The sequence below is a fragment of the Mesoplodon bidens genome (genome assembly GCF_964165515.1).
Source record: "Mesoplodon bidens genome assembly, chromosome: 7".
Classification (NCBI taxonomy): domain Eukaryota; kingdom Metazoa; phylum Chordata; class Mammalia; order Artiodactyla; family Ziphiidae; genus Mesoplodon; species Mesoplodon bidens.
The window spans coordinates 18,278,862-18,300,906 of record NC_138164.1 but is presented as its reverse complement, the minus strand read 5'-3'; the positions used below and the strand labels follow the sequence as shown (position 1 = coordinate 18,300,906).

At 37.4% G+C, this 22,045-nt stretch overlaps 1 protein-coding gene across 1 annotated transcript in view; it reads left to right on the top strand.

The window, feature by feature from the left end:
* Positions 1-22,045, top strand: part of HTR3B (5-hydroxytryptamine receptor 3B) — a gene marked incomplete at both ends in the record, with an annotated part of 34,382 nt that overhangs the window by 2,071 nt on the left and 10,266 nt on the right. The window contains 5 exons of the mRNA XM_081239301.1: positions 3,459-3,619; positions 19,481-19,525; positions 19,846-19,955; positions 20,743-20,912; positions 21,425-21,582. Coding sequence (XP_081095427.1) covers positions 3,459-3,619; positions 19,481-19,525; positions 19,846-19,955; positions 20,743-20,912; positions 21,425-21,582 — 644 coding nt within the window. The remainder of the gene's footprint in view (positions 1-3,458; positions 3,620-19,480; positions 19,526-19,845; positions 19,956-20,742; positions 20,913-21,424; positions 21,583-22,045) is intronic.

The following is a 22,045-nucleotide window of genomic DNA, read 5'->3' as shown; positions in this document are numbered from 1 at the left end:
TTCCTAGTATTCTCAGGGAACCAGTTCAGGGTAGTGCCAGAGTAAGAGCTTGACCTTTGCATCCAGATCAGTCTTGTTTAAATTCCGGCCTCCTCACTTACAAGCTGTGTGATCTTCAGTGGTCCTAACCTCACTAGGCCTAGAGTCCCTCACCTGTAAGTGACCCTTCACGGGGCTGTAGAGTACCTATTCTTGTAGAAGTTAAATGAGATAATTCATGTAAAGGGCTCTTAGCCCAGTGCCTGGCACACAGCAAATTATTTAATCAGTATTAGGTATTCAGTAGTACCATGCCCCCAAACCTCTGTTTCCTTGTAACATCTCAGATATATGTATTGCTACCAACCAGGTTTCTTGGCCTTCCTTAATCAATAGAAATTGATAAGAGGCCAGACAAGAAGTTCAGGCAAGGCTCTATTGGGACCCCTACTATAGCAGGGAGGGGCAAAAACAAGTAACAGGTTCCCTTGCTTGCTCCTTGAGGTGGGACGAGCTGGTTCCTTACATGGGGTGAGGGTAGGGGTGTGTCCAGGGGTCCAGCCAGAGGGGAGGCTTAGGTGGTCTGCCCACCCCCTTGGTGGTGCTGTGTGCAGGGGCATGTGCAGTACCCTGCTTTTGCTCCCTGCTCTTCAGAAGTGGCAGTTGGGTTTTTTTGGTCTTTTTGTATCTTGTTGTCCATAATTTGCCCTAACTGCACATGCACGCAGTTATTTTTAGTCCCTTTAATTTCTTTGTATTTTGCTTCTTAAGGAGACGTTTGTCCAGGTGTAAGCATTGCAACAAAGGGTCCTAGGTCCCAGGTCCCAGCCTGTCTCCGTCTCATTCTCTTATAATCCTAAAGGTGGCATACTTACTAAAGCAAAAAGAGCTCTTTTCATCAAGGTGCACAGAACATTCTAAGATAGGCGTGTGTGTAACTCGTTGAAATAAGGAAAACAATGGAATAATTCTATTGTATTCTTATCTTTTCTAAATCCCTCTTCACCAAAAGTGCTTCACAGCTCAGTGCCTCACACATTCTACTTTCCAGAAATTTCATAGGTGAATTATTTGAAGCTGATTATTAGCATTCAAGGAGGCAGAGCTAGTGAGGACTCTTTCCTGGGTCTGTTGACAGTTTCCATCAGTGTCTGTTGAAACATCACCGAACTGTGAGTCATTTAGTGCTTGTGTGAATGTCACATTAGCTTTCAAGGGGCATAATTTACTGTTAATTAATGGTCACTTAAATCCTTAATCTCTCTCCTCTAATTGATCTTTCTCCTCAGGCAAATTTGCACTCATAGTAGAAATGTAATTTATTATTTCTTCCCATTTTAAACAAAGAACTCTTTCCCTCTGTAGTTTATTTAAGCATACTTCCATTCGCTTCTGATTTTTCTCCAATCATTGCCTGCTTCGCTTTTGTTCCTATTTCCAGCTTCCAGAACATTCTCTTTTTACCCAAAGACTTTGACACATTCTAGAAAGTATGTGTTTATCCATAGGGGACCTATGGATTGTTTCCTAGAAAAGGTATCAGAGGGGAATTTGAATCTCCATGAACAGAGGGTATAGGGAACACATATTCACTTCTCAGAATTATGTCTTAACTCTGTCTCAAGTGGTTTCCTGTATTCAAACAGGCACATTTCAATGGTTCCGCAACTGGGACTTGAATTGGGAGCTTCCAAGGGAGGTAAGAGTGAACTTGCCCGAAGCGAAGTTCTCAGGAAAAGCACCAGACCAGCTTTGCTTTGGGCTCCAGAAATCTCTCCCCACAGCGTCCGCCAGCAAGAAACAGTCTCAGGTAGAGAGATTCACAGCACATTTTTTGAAGCCCTCAGTTCACAAAAACTAAAGATGATGCCTGATGCGAGCCACCCACCTTAGTCCCGCACGCCAGAATAGCTGTTGCCACTTCTGGCGTCTTGTCGGGTGAATAGTTAGGGAGTTAAAATGCTAATTAGATTCCCAGTTCAGATGGTAATGAAAGTGAATATTCCACTGCCCACAATGAGTCTGGAATTGCACCTCCAGCACCGTTGTTAGCATTTTGGTCACACTGACATTGATAAATATAGAAATTGCTGCCTGCGGCAGCAAGTGACACAACATCATTCATAAAGAGATGGGTATAAACAGGATTGTCGCATCGGGAGAGGATATCTCATTTACAGTTTCCTGCTGGATCCTGCGTACCTTCAGCAGCTCATCAAAATAACCATCAAAACCGCTGAGAGCCGAGGTGAATTCACGTGCAGGACACTACAGATAGATTTCACTCAGGCGCTGTTGGCGGGAGGTGTGCAATTTGCTTCAGTCCAATGACTTAGCAAAGCTTTGAATCCCCCAGGGGCCGGCAAAGCTGGTGAACAAAATATCTTTTTGCAATTCTGAGAAAGCCCTCACAGATTCGTCACTTCCAATTGCTGGTGCTCATTTCTCTTGCTTGCTTTCCCCTGGCCTTCCTGGCCTCAACACCAATCACGGCTCCTCTACAAATCAAGATTCCTGGGTCGTAGGAAATGGTTGTTCCCTGGAACCACAGAGAATTTTCCCAAAATGAAGATCTCATTTTCTGACAAGTGCATTTTAAGGCAGAGTGAGAGAACAGATATATTTTTGAGGAGAAAAATATGAATTGGAATCTCACTAATCCCATTATTCAGAAATCCACACAAATCTTTGTGTTCAACTGTTTTGTCCATGTTTCTGCTTGGGCTTTCTATGTGATTTTGAATTACGAGTGGAAAATCAAAAGAAAAATCCAAAGAGGAAGTTAAATGTTGGCTAAGTGCATAGGAAGCTTTCTCCTATGTACCGGGAGGGGGTGATACAGGAAAAAAGAAAGGATGTTGTCTCCAATATGCAAGATTGTTGTAAAAATGGAACTGTAGGTGAAAGTTTGCATCCTCAGAGATGGGGTTGATTTATTTATCTTTACAATGAGATTTCTCCATTGGGCACTTAGACCATCAGCTTACTTTACTTTTTTTCTTTTTCTTTTTTTTTTTTTTTTGCTTTTTAATTGAAGTATAGTTCATTTACAATGTTTCAGGTGTACAGCAAAGTGATTCAGTTATAGACACACACACACACACGTATTCTTTTTCAGATTATTTTTCATTGTAGGTTATTATAGGATATTGAATATAGTTCCCTGTGCTATGCAGTAGGTCCTTGTTGTTTATTTTATATACAGTAGTGTGTATCTGTTAATCCCAAATTTCTAATTTATCCCTTCCCCCTCTTTCCAGTTTGGTAACCATAAGTTTATTTTCTATGTCATCAGCTTACTTTAAATAAGTGTCTGCCAATAAGCCCGCTAGTTGGCTGTGAACTTAAGCAGTTCGGATGAGCTGAAAACCATATCCTGCTAGGAGCCACTGAGTCCTGAGCAGTCTGAAGTGTCCTAAAGATGCTAAGTTCCTTTTATTTTCATAAATGATGAAAACGATGATAGTTTTCTTTTTCAGGAATCCTGACCATAGATACCCCTCATCCCAGGAGTTCTGCTCTGCATCATCTCACCAAGCAGCTATTACAGAAATATCACAAGGAAGTGAGGCCAGTTCACAACTGGACCCAGGCCACCACAGTATACCTGGATGTGTTTGTCCACGCCGTGTTGGATGTGGTAAGGACCATCTTACCATCTCCTAGTCCCATCATTATTTTGTAAAACTACCTGCTGTTTATGCAGGGGTCTAGGAGAAGTTTTATTCTTGAAACTCTCGTTGAGCTGATAGAGAAGTTGTGCTAGACTCAGCAGTGAGCCTGGGGTAAATATTTATTAGGCAAATCATGCTTTCTAGCCCCCAACTTACATTGTAAGGACAGATAGTCTAGAAATAGGAATTTCACAGAAATAAGATGTTTTAAGAATTGTGGTCATAGGTCACAGAACATATTTTATGAGCATTGCTGAAACCAAAAATGGCAATAGGTACTATTTTCTATGGTTCACATTTCTTAGTGATAGTAGTAGGTTTATGAAACAACTTCTACAACTTACTGCCTGAAATTTTAAAAGAGGGAAAAAAGTGCCTTGCTATCCTGAGCTTTTACAGGAATTTATACCTAAGATATTTGCTAAGGGTAGTGGGAAGATTTGTTTATTAAAGCGCATCTTTCCTACTATGTCTGAAAAATGGGTTGTTGTGGGTATTAAATGAGGAAGTGCATGTAAAGCAGTCAGCAGAGGTCTTAGGAAACCCTCAGTGATGGCCCGTATAATTATCTCTGCTTCTTCTTTCTCCTTTTTCTTAATTACAAAGTCTTCCATATCAATAGATCCCAAATTTCTTTTGATTTCTTTTAAAAGCAGACTTTACTGAGCTTGTTTGTTAAAGTAGTTTAATAATTGTTTTTCAATTTAGTTCTCAAAACTTTTTTTCCAACTGAGGTATAATATACAGATATTGAAATGCACAGTATGAGTTTTGATAATTGCATGCACACACATAATCCATATCCCTATCAATACGTCAAACATTTCCATCACCCCAGAAAGATCCCCTATTTCCTTCCCAGTCAATCATCATCCCCTCCATCCACAAGGACAACCACTGTTCTGATTTCTTTCATCATAGATTATTTTTGCCAATTCTAGAACTTCATAAGAATGAACTTTTACTGTATGTACCCTACTGTGCCTGGATTTTTCACTCAGCATAATGCTTTTGAGCTCCATTCATGTTGTTGTGCATATCAGTAGTTTTTCTTTTTTATTGATAAGTAGTATTTGGTTATGGCTATACCATGACTTGTTTATCCATTCTCCTGTTGATAGGCATATGGGTTGTTTCCAGTTTTAGTGTATTATGAATAAAGCTGCTGTGAACATTTCTGTACAAGTATTTTGGTGTATATATGTTTTTATATCTCTTCAGTAAAACCTAGAAGTGGAATAACTGCCACTTCTCATAGGATAGATGTACATTTAATGAGAAACTGCCAGACTGATTTACAAAGTGGTTGTACATTGTATACTCCCGCCTATCAGCTATGAGAGTTCCCATTTCCCCACATCTTCACCAACATTAGGTGTTATCAGTCTTTTTAATTTTAGCCATTCTGGTAAGTGTATAGGGATATTTCATTATGATTTTTCTTTATACTTCCCATGACTAATAATTAGGGGCTCTTTTTTTTATGTGTTTATTGGCCACTTATATATCTTTCTTTGTGAAGTACCCGTTTAAGTCTTTTCCTATTTTTTATTGTGTTGGTTGTATTTTTATTATAGATTTATAGGGATTGCTTATATATTCTGGACACAAGTCCTTTGTCATCTATGTATTGCAAATGTTTATTCTCAGTCTGTGGCTTGCTTACTCATTTTCCTAATGGGTCTTATGATGGACAGAAATTTTTAAATTTAATGAAGTCCATTTTTTTACCAGTTCTTTATTTATGGTTAGTGTTTTCTGGGTACTGTCTAAGAAATCTTTGCTACTACAAGTTTACCAAAATATTTTCCTATATTTTCTTTCAGAAGATTTATAGTTTTTAGTTCCTTAGATTTAGTTCTGTGATCTTGAGAATTAATTTTTGTAATGGTGTGAGGCATAGTTCAAAGTTTTTTGCTGTTGTTTTGTGTTTTGTTTTGTTTTGTTTTTGTTCTTGCATTTAGAAAGGATTTTTTCCAACACCATTTTTTCAAAAGTCTTTCCTTTCCCCGTTGAATTGCTTTGATGTCTTGGCTGAAAAGGAAGTTAACTTATAAGTGTCAGACTATCTGTTATCTTGAAATCAGATAGTGTAAGTCCTTGAACTTTGTTCTTCATTTTTAAGATAGTTTGGCTTTTTAGAACCTTTGTACTTCTACATAAATTTTATATTCATTTTGTCACACTTCATTAAAAAAAAAAACTGCTGGGAGTTTGCTTGGCATGCTGTAGGACCCACAGAGAAATTTAGGGGAGAATTGACATTTACCAATACTGAGTTTTCCAGTCTTTGAATATGGTATGTCTCTCCATTTATTTGGGTCTTCAGCAGTGTTTTATAATTTTAAATGTAGAAGTTTTATACGTATTTCCGTTAAAGTTATCCCAAAGTATTTTTGATGTGGCTATAAATATTACTTAAAAATTTAAATGTTCCAGTTATTTGTTGTCATTATAAAGAAATAAGATTCATTTTGTATGTTGACTTTGTGTCCTGTAACCTTGCAAAATTCACTTACTAATTCTAGTAGTTTTTCAGATTAATATTTTCTACATATACAATCATTTCATCTGCAAATAGTTTTACTTCTTTCTTTTTTAATCTGTGTGCCCTTTATTCTTCTTGTCTTATTGCATTGCCTAAGACCTCTACTACAGTGTTAATGGAAGTGGTGAGAGCAGACATTTTTATTTGTTTCCATTCTTACAGAAAAATCTTTCACCATTAAGTGTGATGTTAGCTATAGATTTTTCATAGATGATCTTTATCAGATTGAAAAAGTCCCCTCCTATTTTCTATGTGCTGAGAGATATTTTAAAAATCATGAATGATACTAAATTACATCAAAGTTTTTCTCAATTTGAATGATCATATGATTTTTCTGTTTTATGCAGTTAATATGGTAAATTATTTTTGATTGATTTTCAAATGTTAAACCACCCCTGCATTCCTAGAGTAAACTCTACTTGATCTTGATATATTATCCTTTTTATATATTTCTGGATTTGAATTCCTACTTATTGTAGGTTGCATCTATGTTAATGAGGAGTATTGGGCTATAGTTTTATTTCTTGTAAGGTATTTGTCTGGTTTTGGTGTCAGGGTTATGCTGGCCTTATAAAACTAGTTGAAAAGTGTTCCCTCCTCAGTTTCCTGAAGGAATTGTGTAACATGGATAATTTCCTTCCCTAATGTTTGATAAAATTCACCAGTAAAACTATCTGGGACTGGAGTTTTCTTTGTGGGAAGGTATTTAAATATAAATTCAATTTCATTAATATATATAGGAATATTCAAATTTTCTATTTCTTCTTGTGTGCATTTTGGTAATTTGTATTTTTCGAGGAATTTGTCTATTTCATCAAAGTTGCAAATTTATTTGTTCATAATATTCTCTTTTAATTCTTTTAATGCCCAAAGGATCTCCAGTGATACTGCCTCTTTCATTCCTCATATTGGTAATTTGTGTTTTCTCTTATTTTCCCTTGACCAATATTGCCAAATGTTTATCAATTTATTTCTTTAAAGAACCAAATATTGGTTTTGAATTTTCATTATTGTTTTCTATTTCACTGATATCCACTCTTATCTTTATTTCCTTTCTTCTACTTACTGTGTACTTAATTTGTTCTTCTTTATCTTGTTTCCTAAAGTGGAAAGTTATATCATTGATTTTAAACCTTTTTTCTTTTATAATTTTAGCATTTAAAGTTATAAGTTTTCCCCCAAGCACTAATTTAACTGCATCCTATGAAATTTTGATGCATTTTACAATTTGAGGTATAAATTATATAGACTGAAACTCATCTTTTTAAAAAAGATTTATTTATTATTTATTTTATTTATTTTTGGCTGCATCAGGTCTTAGTTGTGGCATGCAGGATCTTCATAGAGGCATGCAGGATCTTTTGTTGCAGTGTGTGGGCTTCTCTCTAGTTGTGGCATGTGGGTTTTCACTTCTCTAGTTGTGCTGCATAGGCTCCAGGGTGCCTGGGCTCTGTAGTTGTGGTGCATGGTCTTAGTTACCCCGCGGCATGTGGGGTTTTAGTTCCCTGACCAGGGACCAAACCTGCATCCCCTGCAATGTAAGGGGGATTCTTTACTCCTGTACCACCAGGGAAGTCCCTGAAACTCATCTGTTTTAAGACAGTCCCCTCCCCCTAGCCCCAGTCTCTGGCAACCACAGATTTTCTTTTTTTCTCCCTATAGTTTTGCCTTTCTAGAATGTCATATAAATGGAATCATATTGTATTTTATTCTTTGTTTTTGGCTTCTTTCACTTAGAATAATGCCTTTGAGAGCTATCAGTGTTGTGTTGTTGCTTATATCAGTAGTAGTATTCTATTGTACAAATGTACTGCAATTTGTTTACTTATTTACCAGTTGGACATGTGATGTGGGTTGTTTCTAACTTGGAGCAATTATGAAAAAAGTCACTATAAACATTCGCATATGCTTTCACTTCTGTTGGATAAATACTTAGGTGTGGGATTGCTGTGTTGTATAAGTCTATGTTTAACTTTATAAGAAACTGCTAAACTGTTTTCCAAAGTGGCTGTGTTATTTTGCATTCCACCTGCAATGTCTGAGAGTTTCAGTTCCTCCACATGATTGCCAACATTTGATATTGTCAACCTCTTTAAATTTTAACCATTCTAGTAGATTTGTCACCACAAAGTAAATTTGTGATATCTCGATGTGGTTTTAAACTTTCATTTCACTAAAAACTAATGATGTTGAACATCTTTCCATGAGCTTACTTGTCAACTGTATATCTTTTAAAATAGAGTATTCACTCAAATCTTTTACTTTTTAAAAAATAGTGTTGTTTATTACCTTATTATTGAGTTACAGAAGTTCTTTATATAGTTTTGGTCTATTTTTGGATTCTATTCTGTCCAACTAATCAATATTTCTCCTTACACCAATACACTGTCAATTACTGTGCATTACAGAAGTCTTGAAATCAGATAGTGTGAGTCTTCCAAACATATTCCTCTGTTTTAAAATTGTTTTTGACTCTTCTAGGCACTTTGCATTTCCATATAAACTTAAGAAAATTCATCAATTTCTATTTTAAAGACTATCAGATTTTTGCTGAGATTGCATTAAATCTATAGATCAATTTAAGGAGAATCAACATCTTAACAATAAGCTTCCAATCCATGACAATAGTGTATCTCTCCATTTGTTTAGTTCTTTAATTTCTTTGCATAATGTTTAGTGTTTTTCAGTGTTCTGCACATATCTGGTTAAATTTATCCCTAAGTATTTCACATTTTTGATGCTATTATAAATGATATTTTTTGATAAGAAAGAATTAAAATTTTAATAATATAAATGTATTTTAATTTTGGGTCTCTGTTACTTGCTAGCATACAAAAATATAACTGATTTGTATATATTGGCCTTGATCTTGTGACCCTGCCATCTCATTAATTTTTGAGTCTTCTTTGTAGATTCTTTCAAATTTTCTCTGTAGAAGATCATGTTGTCTGCGAATAATGAAAGCTGTATATCTTTCTTTCCAATCTTTATAGCTTTTCTTTCCTTTTATTGCCTACCGCCCTGACTCGAACCTCTAGTGCAATGTTGAATAGAAGGGTGCATTCTTTTATAAATGTAAATTCAATAAATGTGTTTATAGTATTGTTAAAATCTCCTATAACAATTTTATTGTCCAGTTGTTCTATTAATTTCATAGAGAGGGGTATAACAATCCCCAATTATAATTGTGGTTTGTCTATTTCTCTGCCCTGTTATTAGATGCATATGCATTTAAGATTGTATGTCTTCTTAACAAACAGAACCTTTTACCATTATAAAATACCCTTCTTTATCTCTGGTAATATTCTTTTTCTTGAAGTTTTTTTCTTGCTTACTTTTTGCATGGTATGTATTTTGCCATCTTTTTATTTTCAATTTCTGTGGTACTCAAAGTAATCTCTTAGACAGAGCATATAGTTTGGTCTTTCATTTTGTTAAACTTTTTATTTTGAAATAACTATAAATTTACAGGGAGTTGCTAATAAATTTATAGGGAGGTTCTGTGCACCCTTCACCCATTGCCCCCCAATGTTAACATCTTGCATAAATACAGTACAGTATCAGTACTAGAAAATGGACTTTGGTGCTTATTCAAATTTCTCCAGTGCATGTGTGTGTATGTTTCTCTATAATTTTATCATATGTGTAGCTTTGTGTAACCACCACTACCACCACATCAAGCTACACAATCATCATCACAGGGCTCCCTGGTACTGTTCCTTTACAGCCGCAATCCTTTCTCCCCTCTAACCCTTAGCCCCTGGCAACCAATAAATCCCTTCTCTATCTTTATAATTCTGTTATCTCAAGAATATTATATAAATGGAATCATGTAGTATCTTACCTTTGAGGTTGGCTTCTTTCATTCAGTGTAATTCCCTTCAGGTTCATCCAAGTTGTTGTGTGTATCAATAGTTCACTCTTTTTTGTTGCTGAGTAGTATTCGAGGGTATTGCTATTTTAACCTGTAAATCTATGCATTTTAATGGAAGTGTTTTGTCCATTTACCAATACCATCTTGCTATTTGTTTTCTAGCTGTCTCATCTGTTTTCTGTTTTCTGCTCTTCTTATCCTGCCTTATTTTGGATAAATTAAATATTTTTTAATATTTGATTTTAGTTCCTCTAAAATAAAATTAGCTTTTTTGCAATCCCTCTGTGTATTGTTTTTAGATGTTATTTTAGGGATTTCCATACCCATCATTAACTTAATACAATGTACTTAGAATTAACATTATTACGCTTCATATAAAATGTACAAATCTTACAACAGTAAAATTCTATCTACCTGTTCCCCTTACATTTACATACATAATACGCCCTACAATACAATGTTATCTTAATGTACTTAAAAAAATAATTCAATAATTTCTCTTTAATTTATTTTAATGGAGGTGCTTCTCTATGTTAATATCTTAGTGCTGCACTATGAATCATAGACTCTGATTTTTTGACTGAGACTCAGGTATTGAAATTGATGAAAAATACTTTAAAACTGAAAGTATAAATTTTCTGTTATAACACGGTTTAAATTATTTTTTATCTAATGAAGTTATTTTAGCATAATTTTCCTCGAGCTTAGATAAACCCCTACTCATTATTTCTTCATAAGCATGTATATTTATTTATTTATTTTTAACATCTTTATTGGAGTATAATTGCTTTACAATGGTGCGTTCGTTTCTGCTGTATAACAAAGTGAATCAGCTATACATATACATACATCCCCATATCTCCTCCCTCTTGCATCTCCCTCCCACCCTCCCTATCGTACCCCCCTAGGTGGACACAAAGCACGGAGCTGATCTCCCTGTGCTATGCGGCCATAAGTAGGTACATTTAAATGAAACACAAAAAATCCTCCTTTTAACACACAATTTCACTTTTCTCAGCTTTATTTTCCCACTCACACTAGTAAAAGTACTATATCTAAGATCCTAGAAAATACTGTTTAATTAAATGCCAGAAAACACCCACCCTTACTCTCCAAAAGACCTAGTCTTACACAAACCTTCAGTAGAAAACTCCTTTAAATGTCTTTTCTATTTGGATGTTGAACTAGAATTTTGGAGACAATTTTCTGGGGCTGCATCTTCACTTACTTAAGAGATATTAGTCCTTGCTATTTAGTTGCCAGTGGGTTATTACATCTATATTGTTTATCGGACATTGTCCAATGGGAAAAGCTTGATTTGAATAAAGACACGATATGAACTATGTTATATGAAACTCCAGGGAAGAGATAGAATCAGCCTTGAGTTAAGAGCTGAAGACAGATTTCTAGGTCTCTCCTCATTCTTGTACTTTCTGACTTCATATTGGTGAAAGTGAAGTAGAATTGCTCAGGCTTTCCTTTAGAGGCTTATTTGGAGATAAAGAAAAGGAATAAAGTCTTTATATTACTAATTCCCTTGGAACAACTGCATCAAATTGAAAGTTTTAATCTAACTCTTTCTTCTTACCCCAATAAAAGAAAATAAAATTATATCCCTTATGGTGGGTAAGGAGAACACCATTATTTTTTCAAAGATATGATTTTCTCCACTGTTGTGAAATATACTAATTTTTTACAAGAATATGTTAGACATATTTTATTGGATATGGAAAACTTGCCTTCAGAAATATGGAAAAATCTTATATTCCATCCCTCTAATTTTATCCCTATCTACTGTCTTAACTTTATCTTCTACATGTACTCAATGCTACAGTGAACCTGAACTTTTTGTTTCCTGCCTATATGCTGTTAATTCTGCTATTTCCTCCACTGAATGTGTTTTCCTCTTCATTTGCCATCTATCAAATATTACAGTCCTCAAATCTAGCTCCTAAGAGAAATTTTCCTCAATTCTCCAAACTGACAGCAATGTCTCCCTCTTTTGAATCCAACGAAGTATGTATATTTCTTAATGCCCATAGTTAATTGTTAAAATGTCACATACACTAATGGCTACTTGAGGGAAGGATTTTCTAACTCATAGTCCTATTTCCCACAATATGCAGCATAGTATATCTTACTTCAAAGCTACTGGGTAGATATTTGTCTAACCAATTAATTAAGATATGTGAGTACAATTCTAGGGTTGTCTTTATGAGTGACTCAGTCTAATATACTTTGCAAATGTCTCTATTACATTCAGGTGGGCTGTTCCTAAAGTTTGTTCCAGAGGCAGGGCTGGTTTGAAGGACTTGATGAAAATCACTCACAAATTCTGCTCAGACAAGGACACTCCCAATGTGAATAGATAACTTGTTGGATGCATCTACCAGCAGCTGAAGCACTGGCAACTTTTGTTTGGAGTGAAGAGCTTTCAGCCCAGCTTTCATCAGTGCACCTCCCTTCCGTTATGTTTTGCCTCCTGTTCTGTTTACATGAAAGACTACAGTCTTGTCTTAGAATTTCTGGGTATTATGTGTACCTTAGGGAAATCTGATTACAGAGATAATCTACTAACAGGGAAGAGTTTCCATTTGTTTCTATTGAGTTTTGTCAATTCGGAATCCAAGATTCCTTTGTATTCCAGTCCATTGACTAGAGCCTCCCAGCCAGACGTTGAGGCATCTGTTTCTATAGTCTTTGGAACTGGGAAAGATAAATAAGAACGTGCGGGAATTATCTGTATATTTGCTAACCACCAATTTAGATCTAAATAGACTCCCTCTGTTAGGAAGACTAATGAATTCCAATTCTCTGAAATATCCTTTGCTTTTAACAAGCAAGATGGAAGGCATCTAAAGAAAAAAATAAAAGAAAGAGATGCACAGAGGGAAAAGCTGTGAATAATGCCACCAGAGAACCAATTATGTTCACCAGCTGGCATTGAGAAACTTGTTTCCCTTGACAAAAAAAAAAGACTTCAGTTTTAGCCTCAAACTTCTTTTTGACGTTGTGTTCTTTAGGGCTGAATGACAAATCCTCCCAGACACCCACGTAAGATATTAGGGAAAAAAGTCTTAACATTATTGTTACGTGTAACATGACAAAGAGCTTGGCAGGAAGAGAAAAACAAGCGAAGGCATCAACATGGCAGTTAATAAGAACCAACTAGATAAAATGACAGTGAAAATGAAACATTAATACGTAGAGACCTTCCTCCCCAGCCACATGACTGAGTCAACGAGTTATGTTCACAACTTGACATGACAGTGATAAAGAAACTGGTTGGGACATTTCATAGATGTAAAAGTATATTTGTTATGAAAGAGTAGCTAAAAGCTATATTTCTCAGTAATAGAAACAACATTTTGTACTTTTTCCCCTGTTAAGGGGGGACCCTCTTTGATTGCAGCTAAGCCTAGAACTGTGCCTTTTGTGTGTTAGTGGGTGAGATATGATCTATTTCAGGCTCTCTCAGCCAGTAAAACTTGGAAGAAAGTGGTGTCACCCAATCTTGGGCTCTCAGTAGAGGTCTTTTTTTAACTGCCCTGAGCCCCTCAGAGCCAATCTTGGCTGGGAGTCCTCTCTGTACCTCCTCCAAGCTGTTTCTTGGGGAAATACTTGTGAATTCAGTGTTTTCGTTTTGTACAGTCAGTCCTCCATATCCGTTTTGTATTTGCAGATTGAACCAACTGTGCCTCGAAAATATATTTAAAAAAGAATTCCAGAGACTTCCCTGGTGGCTCAGTGGTTAAGAATCCGCCAGCCAATGCAGGGGACAAGGGTTCGATCCCTGGTCCGGGAAGATTCCACATGCTGCGGAGCAACTAAGCCCGTGTGCCGCAACTATTGAGCCCATGTGCCACAGTTACTGAAGCCCACGTGCCTAGAGCCCGCGGTCTGCAACAAGAAAAGCCACTGCAATGAGAAGCCTGGGCACCACAACAAAGAGTAGCCCCTGCTCTCTGCAACTAGAGAAAGCCCGCACGCAGCAACAAAGACCCAAGGCAGCCAAAAATAACTAAATAAAATAAATAAATTTATTTTTAAAAATTCCAGAAAGTTCCAAAAAGCAAAACTTGAATTTACCATGCTTCAACAACTATTTACGTAGCATTTCATTGTATTGGGTATTATGAGTAATCTAGAGATGATTTAAAGTATACTGGAGGATGTATGACTGATTCACTTTGTTATAAAGCAGAAACTAATTAAAAAAATAAATAAATAAACTTAAAAAAAAAATAAAGTATACTGGAGGATGTGTGTAGGTTATATGCAAGTACTTCTCCATTTTATACATAAGGGTCTTGAGCATCTATAGATTTTGGTATCTGAGGGGGTTCTGGAGCCAATCCCACATGGATACTGAGGGACAACTGTATACCATTTTAAAACCTGCCTTTCTCAAGTGTCTATTTGAAGTTCATAGAAATCTGCAGAGCAAGTTCACTCAGGCTAACCTTTGCTGAACCACTGAAGTAGAGTCCCTCTGTATCTGTGCACAATCCCTTTTTTCTCAAGGTACCTAGAAATGTTTATTCAATAGCAACTTGCTTTTTTGATTGCAAAAAGGGGGAACTTTAAAAAGTGTATTGTTTCTCTTTCAAATGATGCCATCCTGTGTACACCTGTATAGTCTGAGCACTACACAATTCCAGGTGCACCCCCCGCAAGAAGTAAATATCAATGGCTCCTCCCTACCCCCCACCCAACCTGGATTGAAGAGAGTGGTAGTCTTGACCCTATGCACAAAGATTATATATTTTTGATGTGATTGGATAACTGACTGGATAATTAATTTAATATACTTTGTTCTGGGGAGGAAAATGGAGCTGTTATTGCTTTCATGCCATAACTCCCCAATTCTATTATTTTACTGAAATTGGTATTACGCTTAATATTACAGAAATACAAATGTTATTTAAATGACTCCTTAGCTTTGAACCAAAATCAGTAAGGAAGTGTTTTACACATTTTATTTCACATGTTTTCATCTTGGATTTTTCATGCCTCTTATTCTCTTTGAAGGATACAATTGGAAAGGAATGGTTTCATCAGTAGTTTGTACCAGCCTTCTTACTTATACATTCCCTGAAACATCTTCAAAAATGGTTTCCTGGGACTACCCTGGCAGTCCAATTGTTAAGCTTCCATGCTTCCACTACTGGGGGCACGGGTTCGATCCCCAATCAGGGAAATAAAATCCCGCATGCCACACGGCGTGGCCAAAAAATAATGATTTTCTTTTTCTTTATTAATACATTTTTTAAATGGCAGTTCTATTGAGATACAACACAACCACAAAACTCATCCATTTAAAGTGTATAATTCAGGGCTTCCCTGGTGGCGCAGTTGTGGAGAGTCCACCTGCCGATGCAGGGGACGCGGGTTCGTGCCCCGGTCCGGGAAGATCCCACATGCCGCGGAGCGGCTGGGCCCATGAGCCATGGCCGCTGAGCCTGCGCGTCCGGAGCCTGTGTTCTGCAACGGGAGAGGCCACAACAGTGAGAGGCCCGCGTACCGCAAAAAAGAAAAAAACAAAACAAATAAAGTGTATAATTCAGTGGTTGCAGTATATTCACAGAGCTGTGCAACCATCACCACTATCTAATTTCAGAGCATTTCATCACTTCCAAAGATTTCATACCATTAGCAGCCGCATCCTGCACCCCACCCCCACCGGCCCTAGGCAAACACTAATCTACTTTTTAAGTTTTCTTTTGATGTGGACCATTTTTTAAAAAGTCTTCATTGAATTTGTCACAATATTGCTTCTGTTCTATGTTTTGTAGTTTTTTTATTTTTGGCTGCAAGGCATGTGGGATCTTAGCTGCCCAACCAGGGATCAGACCTTCACTCCCTGCATTGGAAGGTGAAGTCTTAACCACTGGACTGCCAGGGAAGTCCCACTAATCTACTTTTTATCTCTATAGATTTGCCTATTCCAGACATTTCATATAAATGGTATCATACAATAAATGGCCTCTTGTGATTGAATTCTTTCATTTAGCGTAATGTCTTCAAGTTTCATCCATGTTGCAGCATGTATGAACTTGCTACTTTTTAGTGCTGGAAAATATTCTATTGAATGGATATGTACCACATTTTGTTTATCCATTCATCAGTTGATGGACATTGGGTTATTTCTACTTTTTGGCTGCTATGAACAATCCTGTACAAGTTTGCTTTTTTTCCTGTACACACTGTGTATGTGTGTGTACTTCTGTTTTCAAGAGTCTTGGTTATTTACTTAGGAGTGCAGTTGCTAGGTCCTATGGTAACTCTATATTTAACATTCTGAGGAACTACCATACTGTTTTGCAAAGTGGCTGCACCATTTTATAATCCCACTAGTAATGTAGGGGAGCTCTAATTTGTCTACATTTTCCCAACACTTATTTTCTGTCTTTTTAATTTTATCCGTCCTAGTGGGGTGAAGTGGTATCTCATTGTGGTTTTGATTTGCATTTCCCTAATAACTAATGATGTCGAGCATCTTTTCAAGTGTTAAATGGCCACATTTATATATCTCCCTTGGAGAAATATCTATTCAAGTCCTTTGCTTATTTTAAAATTATTAATTTTGTTTGTGGTAAACTACACATAATTTAAAATTTCCATCTTAACCTTTTTTAAGTGTACAGTTCAATGGCATTAAGTACATGCTCATTGTTGTACAAACATCACCACTGTCCATCTCCAGAACTCTTCATCTTCCAAAACTGAAACCCTGCAGTCATTAAACACCAGCTCCCCATTTCCCATTCCCCAGCCCCTGGCAACCATCATTCTACTTTCTGTCTCTATGAATTTGACTAGTCTAGGTACTTAGACTATATATAGTGGAATCATAAAATATTTGTCCTTTTTTTTTTTTTGGCGGTACACGGGCCTCTCACTGTTGTGGCCTCTCCCGTTGCGGAGCACAGGCTCCGGACACACAGGCCCAGTGGCCATGGCTCACGGGCCCAGCCACTCCATGGCATGTGGGATCTTCCCAGACCGGGGCACGAACCGGTGTCCCCTGCATCAGCAGGTGGACTCTCAACCACTGCGCCACCAGGGAAGCCCTATTTGTCCTTTTGTGACTGGCTTATTTGTGACTTTGCATAGTGTCTTCAAGGTTCATCCATGTTGTAGCATGTGTCAGAATTTCCTTCCTTTTAAAGACTAAATAATATTACATTGCATATATAATACCACATTTTGTTCATCCATTCATCCACTGAGGGACACTTGGGTTGCTTCCACCCCTTGGCTATTGTGAATAATGAACATGGATGTACAAATATCTGTCCAAGTCCCTGCTTTCAATTCTTTTGGGTAAATGCCGAGGAGAGGAATTTTTGGACCATGTAGTAATTCTATTTTTAAGTTTTTAGGAACTGCCATACTGTTTTCCATAGCAGCTGCACCATTTTACATTCCCAACAATAGTGCACAAGAATTCCAATTATCCTCACCAACACTTATTTTCTGCTTTAAAAAAAAATAGTAGCCATCCTAATGAGAGTGAAATGGTATTTCATTGTGGTTTTGGTTTATATTTCCCTAATGATTAGAGATTACATCAGCCAGCTCCAACTGCCATAACAAATACCATAGACTGGGTGGCTTAAACAACAGAAATTTATTTCTCACAGTTCTGGAGGCTGGGCAGTTCAAGATCAAAGTTCCAGACAATTTGGTTCCTAGTAAGAGCTCTCCTCCTGGCTTGCAGATGGCTGCCTTCTCACTGTGTCCTCACAGGGAGGAGAAAGAGAGATCATTCTCTCTTCCTCTCTTTCTAAGGTCACCAATCCTATTGGATGATAGCCCCACCCTTTTGACCTCATTTAACCTTAATTATCTCCTAAAAGTCGTATCTCCAAATACAGTCACATATGAATTTTGGAAGAACACAGTTTGGTCCATAACTGTGATGTTGAGCATATTTTCATGTATTTATTGGCCATTTGTATATCTACTTTGGACAAATGTGTATCCAAGTCTTTTGTCCACTCTTAAATAAGGATATTGGTTTTGTTTTCAGTTGTAGAAGTTCTTTAATATTCAGGATAATAACCCTTTATCAGATATAGGATCCACAAATGTTTTCTTCCATTCCATGAGTTGCCTTCTCACTCTGTTGACTGTGTCATTTTTTTTTTTTTTTTTTTTTTTTTGCGGTATGTGGGCCTCTCATTGTTGTGGCCTCTCCCATTGCGGAGCACAGTCTCCGGACACGCAGGCTCAACGGCCATGGCTCACAGGCCCAGCCGCTCCACGGCATGTGGGATCATCCCGGACCGGGGAACGAACCCGTGTCCCCTGCATCAGCAGGCGGACTCTCAACCACTGCACCACCAGGGAAGCCCTGGCTGTGTCCTTTGATGCTCATTTTTAAATTGGGTTATTTATCTTTTTATTGTTGAGTTGTAAGAGTTCTTTATATATTCTGGATACAAGCCCCTTACTAGGTATATGATTTGCAAATATTTTCTCCCATACTGTGGGTTGTCATTTGACTTCCTGATGATGTCCTTTCAAACACAAAAGTTTTAACTTTTGATGAAGTCCCATTTACTTTTTCTTTTGCTGCTTGTGCTTGTGGTGTCATATCTAAGAAATTATTGCCTAATTCAAAGTCATGACGTTTACTCCTATGTTTTGTTCTAAGAGTTTTATAGTTTTAGCTCTTACATTTTGGTTTATGATCCATTTTGAGTTAATGCTTGCATATGGTATGAGGTATTCCTTTTCTTTTGATCCCTAAGAACACAATCATTTTAGTATGTTTTTACTAGATTCAATATGAAAAAAAATTAGTAAAGTGGGTTTTTTTGTTTGTTTGGGGAGATCTTTTTTTTTTAATCACTGACTCATTACAGACGTGGGAAACCACATCTATTTATATCACCAAAAATATACCTCACTTGGATTAAGCTCATTCAGTCTGTTTTATAAGCAGAGAAATCCAAGCATAAGGTAACAACAGGAATGGCTGCCAATGGCAGTTGTGATAACACTCATTGAAAGATTATGAATAACATCTTGATTACAAATAAAAGCGTGGTCTCATCTTTTTAGTCCAAAATTGACTACGACTACATATCATCTTTTAGTCTGATTAATGGCAGAGTAACAATTAGAGTAGGAAAGAGATTAGCAAATCATTTAAGATGTCAAGTGCAGTTAGTGTGTCATTTTATCATAGATAATATAGTAAAGCTCATAGCGACAGGTGTATGTAACAAATAAGAACTGAAAATACTCAGATATTGAAGAGCCAAGTTAATGTTTCTAAAATCAGCATTATTTCATTGGATTTGATTTTCTTCCTCTGAATTGTCATACTGTTGAATTGGGCTTTGACTTAGTGACACTCTAAGATTTGGTGTGGATGTTCTTTTTGCTTTGCAGGATGCACAGAATCAAAAATTAAAGACAAGTGTATGGTATCGTGAGGTAAAAGATTATGTTTTCTTCCATGCATGCTGGACTCCTGAATTCGATCTGTTGCAAGATGTAATTATTCGAAGAACTAGATACTATCTTGTGTTTCTAGTTCTTTATGTCTGCAGCAGACCTGATTTATTAGAATCTGAGTAAGATACATGGCTGTGGTTTCTGGTTGGGGCAACCCTCTTTAGGAGTTGAATGGAAAGTCTTCTTCCCTGACAGATAGAACCAATGGGCTGATCAATTGAGTTATTCATCCGAATCCCTCTCCAGTTCTGTGATGAGATTGACATTGCCCCTTTGTGATGTTTCCTTTTTGGCTACGGGTTTGGGATGATGAGTTTTTATCCTGGAACTCCAGCATGTTTGATGAGATTAGAGAGATCTCCCTACCCCTAAGTGCCGTCTGGGCTCCTGATATCATCATAAATGAGTTGTAAGTGTACTGGGGTGTGTTTCTGTGGGGTTTAGACTGCTTAGAATATTCAGGCTGGTTGCTGCTTCCTTTAAGTCATTGTTACTATTTTTTGTTTCTCAACTTGAAGAAGAGCATACTGTTGGGAATATTCAGGTTAGAAGTACCATGAGTTGACGTCATTTAAGATACAGATTTGATTGCTAATGCTTGATGTTACTCATGGATTATGTCTGTGTGTGTGTGTGTGTGTGTGTTTGTTTTATACATTTACTTATTTATTTATATTTTTTATTTTTGGCTGCATTGGGTCTTTGTTGTTGCGCATGGGCTTTCTTTAGTTGAGGGCAGCGGGGGCTACTCTTCGTTGCGGTGCATGAGCTTCTCTCATTGCAGTGGCTTCTCTTGTTGCAGAGCACGGGCTCTAGGCATGCGGGCTTCTGTAGTTGTGGCATGCAGGCTCAGTAGTTGTGGCGCACAGGCTTAGTTGCTCCACAGCATGTGGGATCTTCCCGGACCAGGGCTCAAACCCATGTGCCCTGCATTGGCAGAAGGATTCTTAACAACTGCAACACCAGGGAAGTCCTGTGTCTGTGTTTTAACATTAGCAAGTGAGTTGATTTATAAGGCTGTCATTGCTGAACCCACCTTTGCCAGGGTGGCTATCTCATGTAAAGTGTGATTCTGTCTTTGCACTTCTAGGCTAGTCTTGGGTGTTACGGTCACTATCATCTCATAATCAGTTCTGCTTGTGTATTGGAATGACTAAAGCCCTTTCTGTAACAAAGATCTTTTGTGTTTCATATAGTGTGGACATTGAAAGATCACCTGATCTTCCCTATGTTTACGTGAACTCATCTGGGACCATTAAGCACTCTAAGCCCATCCAACTAGTCACTGCATGCAGTTTAGAGACATACGCTTTTCCATTCGATATCCAGAATTGCAGCCTAACCTTCAATAGCATTCTGCACACAGCTAAGCCATGAGAGGTGTAGCCTGCTAGTGGGCAAACACACTTGTGCTGGGTTGGCACACATAGGTGAAATTATTATATTATGCTGTCCCTCAGGTCTATTTTATTTTTGCACATAACTGACTTTTTATAAATCTAAATCTCTTCTTGCAGTTATTTGGCTCCCGCTGTAATTCAGACTAAGTACAGTATTGTGCCCAGAGATATTGCCCTTTGCTGCTGTTGGTTTGAAAATACAATATTAGGCCTCTACTGCCATTGAGAATGTTATAGAAGTCTCATTTTATAGACAATGGAGTACAAACCCTCAGTTCATAGCTGCTTTTTTTCATGACAGAAAGTTTTTATCCCCCATCCCTACCCCTAATTCAAAATGGTATATTGAACCCCATCTCCATAAGACTGTCCATGTGGGGACAGGAGTAAAAAGGAAGGATTTGAATTGAGAGTTGGAAAAGTGGTTTAATATTGGTGCCTCTCTCCATGGGAAGTCAACTGTTTCTGTTGTTTTCAGTGGAAGATGTAGACCTGGCCTTCCTGAGAAGCAGAGAAGACATTACACATGACCAAAAAGCATTTTTGAATGACAATGAGTGGGAACTTCCTTCTGTGTCCTCAACGTACAACATCCTGCAGAGCAGCGCTGGAGATTTTGCACAGATTCAGTTGAATGTAAGTCCTCCCCCTTCCTGTCCCTGTTGCCCACTTCTCTGCAGTCTTTCACCTTCTCTATTGGGCTGAGGAGTCTCTCTCCTGCATCTTCTCATTCGTTACCACCTAAGTACAGGAGATTCCAATGGTTCCAACATCCACTTGCATTTTGGCATTTCAGAGACCAGAGATTCAGCCATAGGTCCTGGACTCCTGCTGTAGCTATTCCATATGTGAATATAAAGAGAAGGGTTTTCAGACAGAGACCTGAACCAGCCACTACAGCAGGAATCTTCAAGCCTTTCAATACATGTAACATCCTCACTTTTAATTGCTACTGAAAGAGAGAGAAAAAAAACCCCACAAACAACAGCAACAAAAAATTGGGAGAAGAGTGTCTCTTCAACATGAATGTCCTGTTTGCAATTGAGTAAATTATTAATTAATCCCAGACTCAAATGCATAAAATTATCATATTATTAAC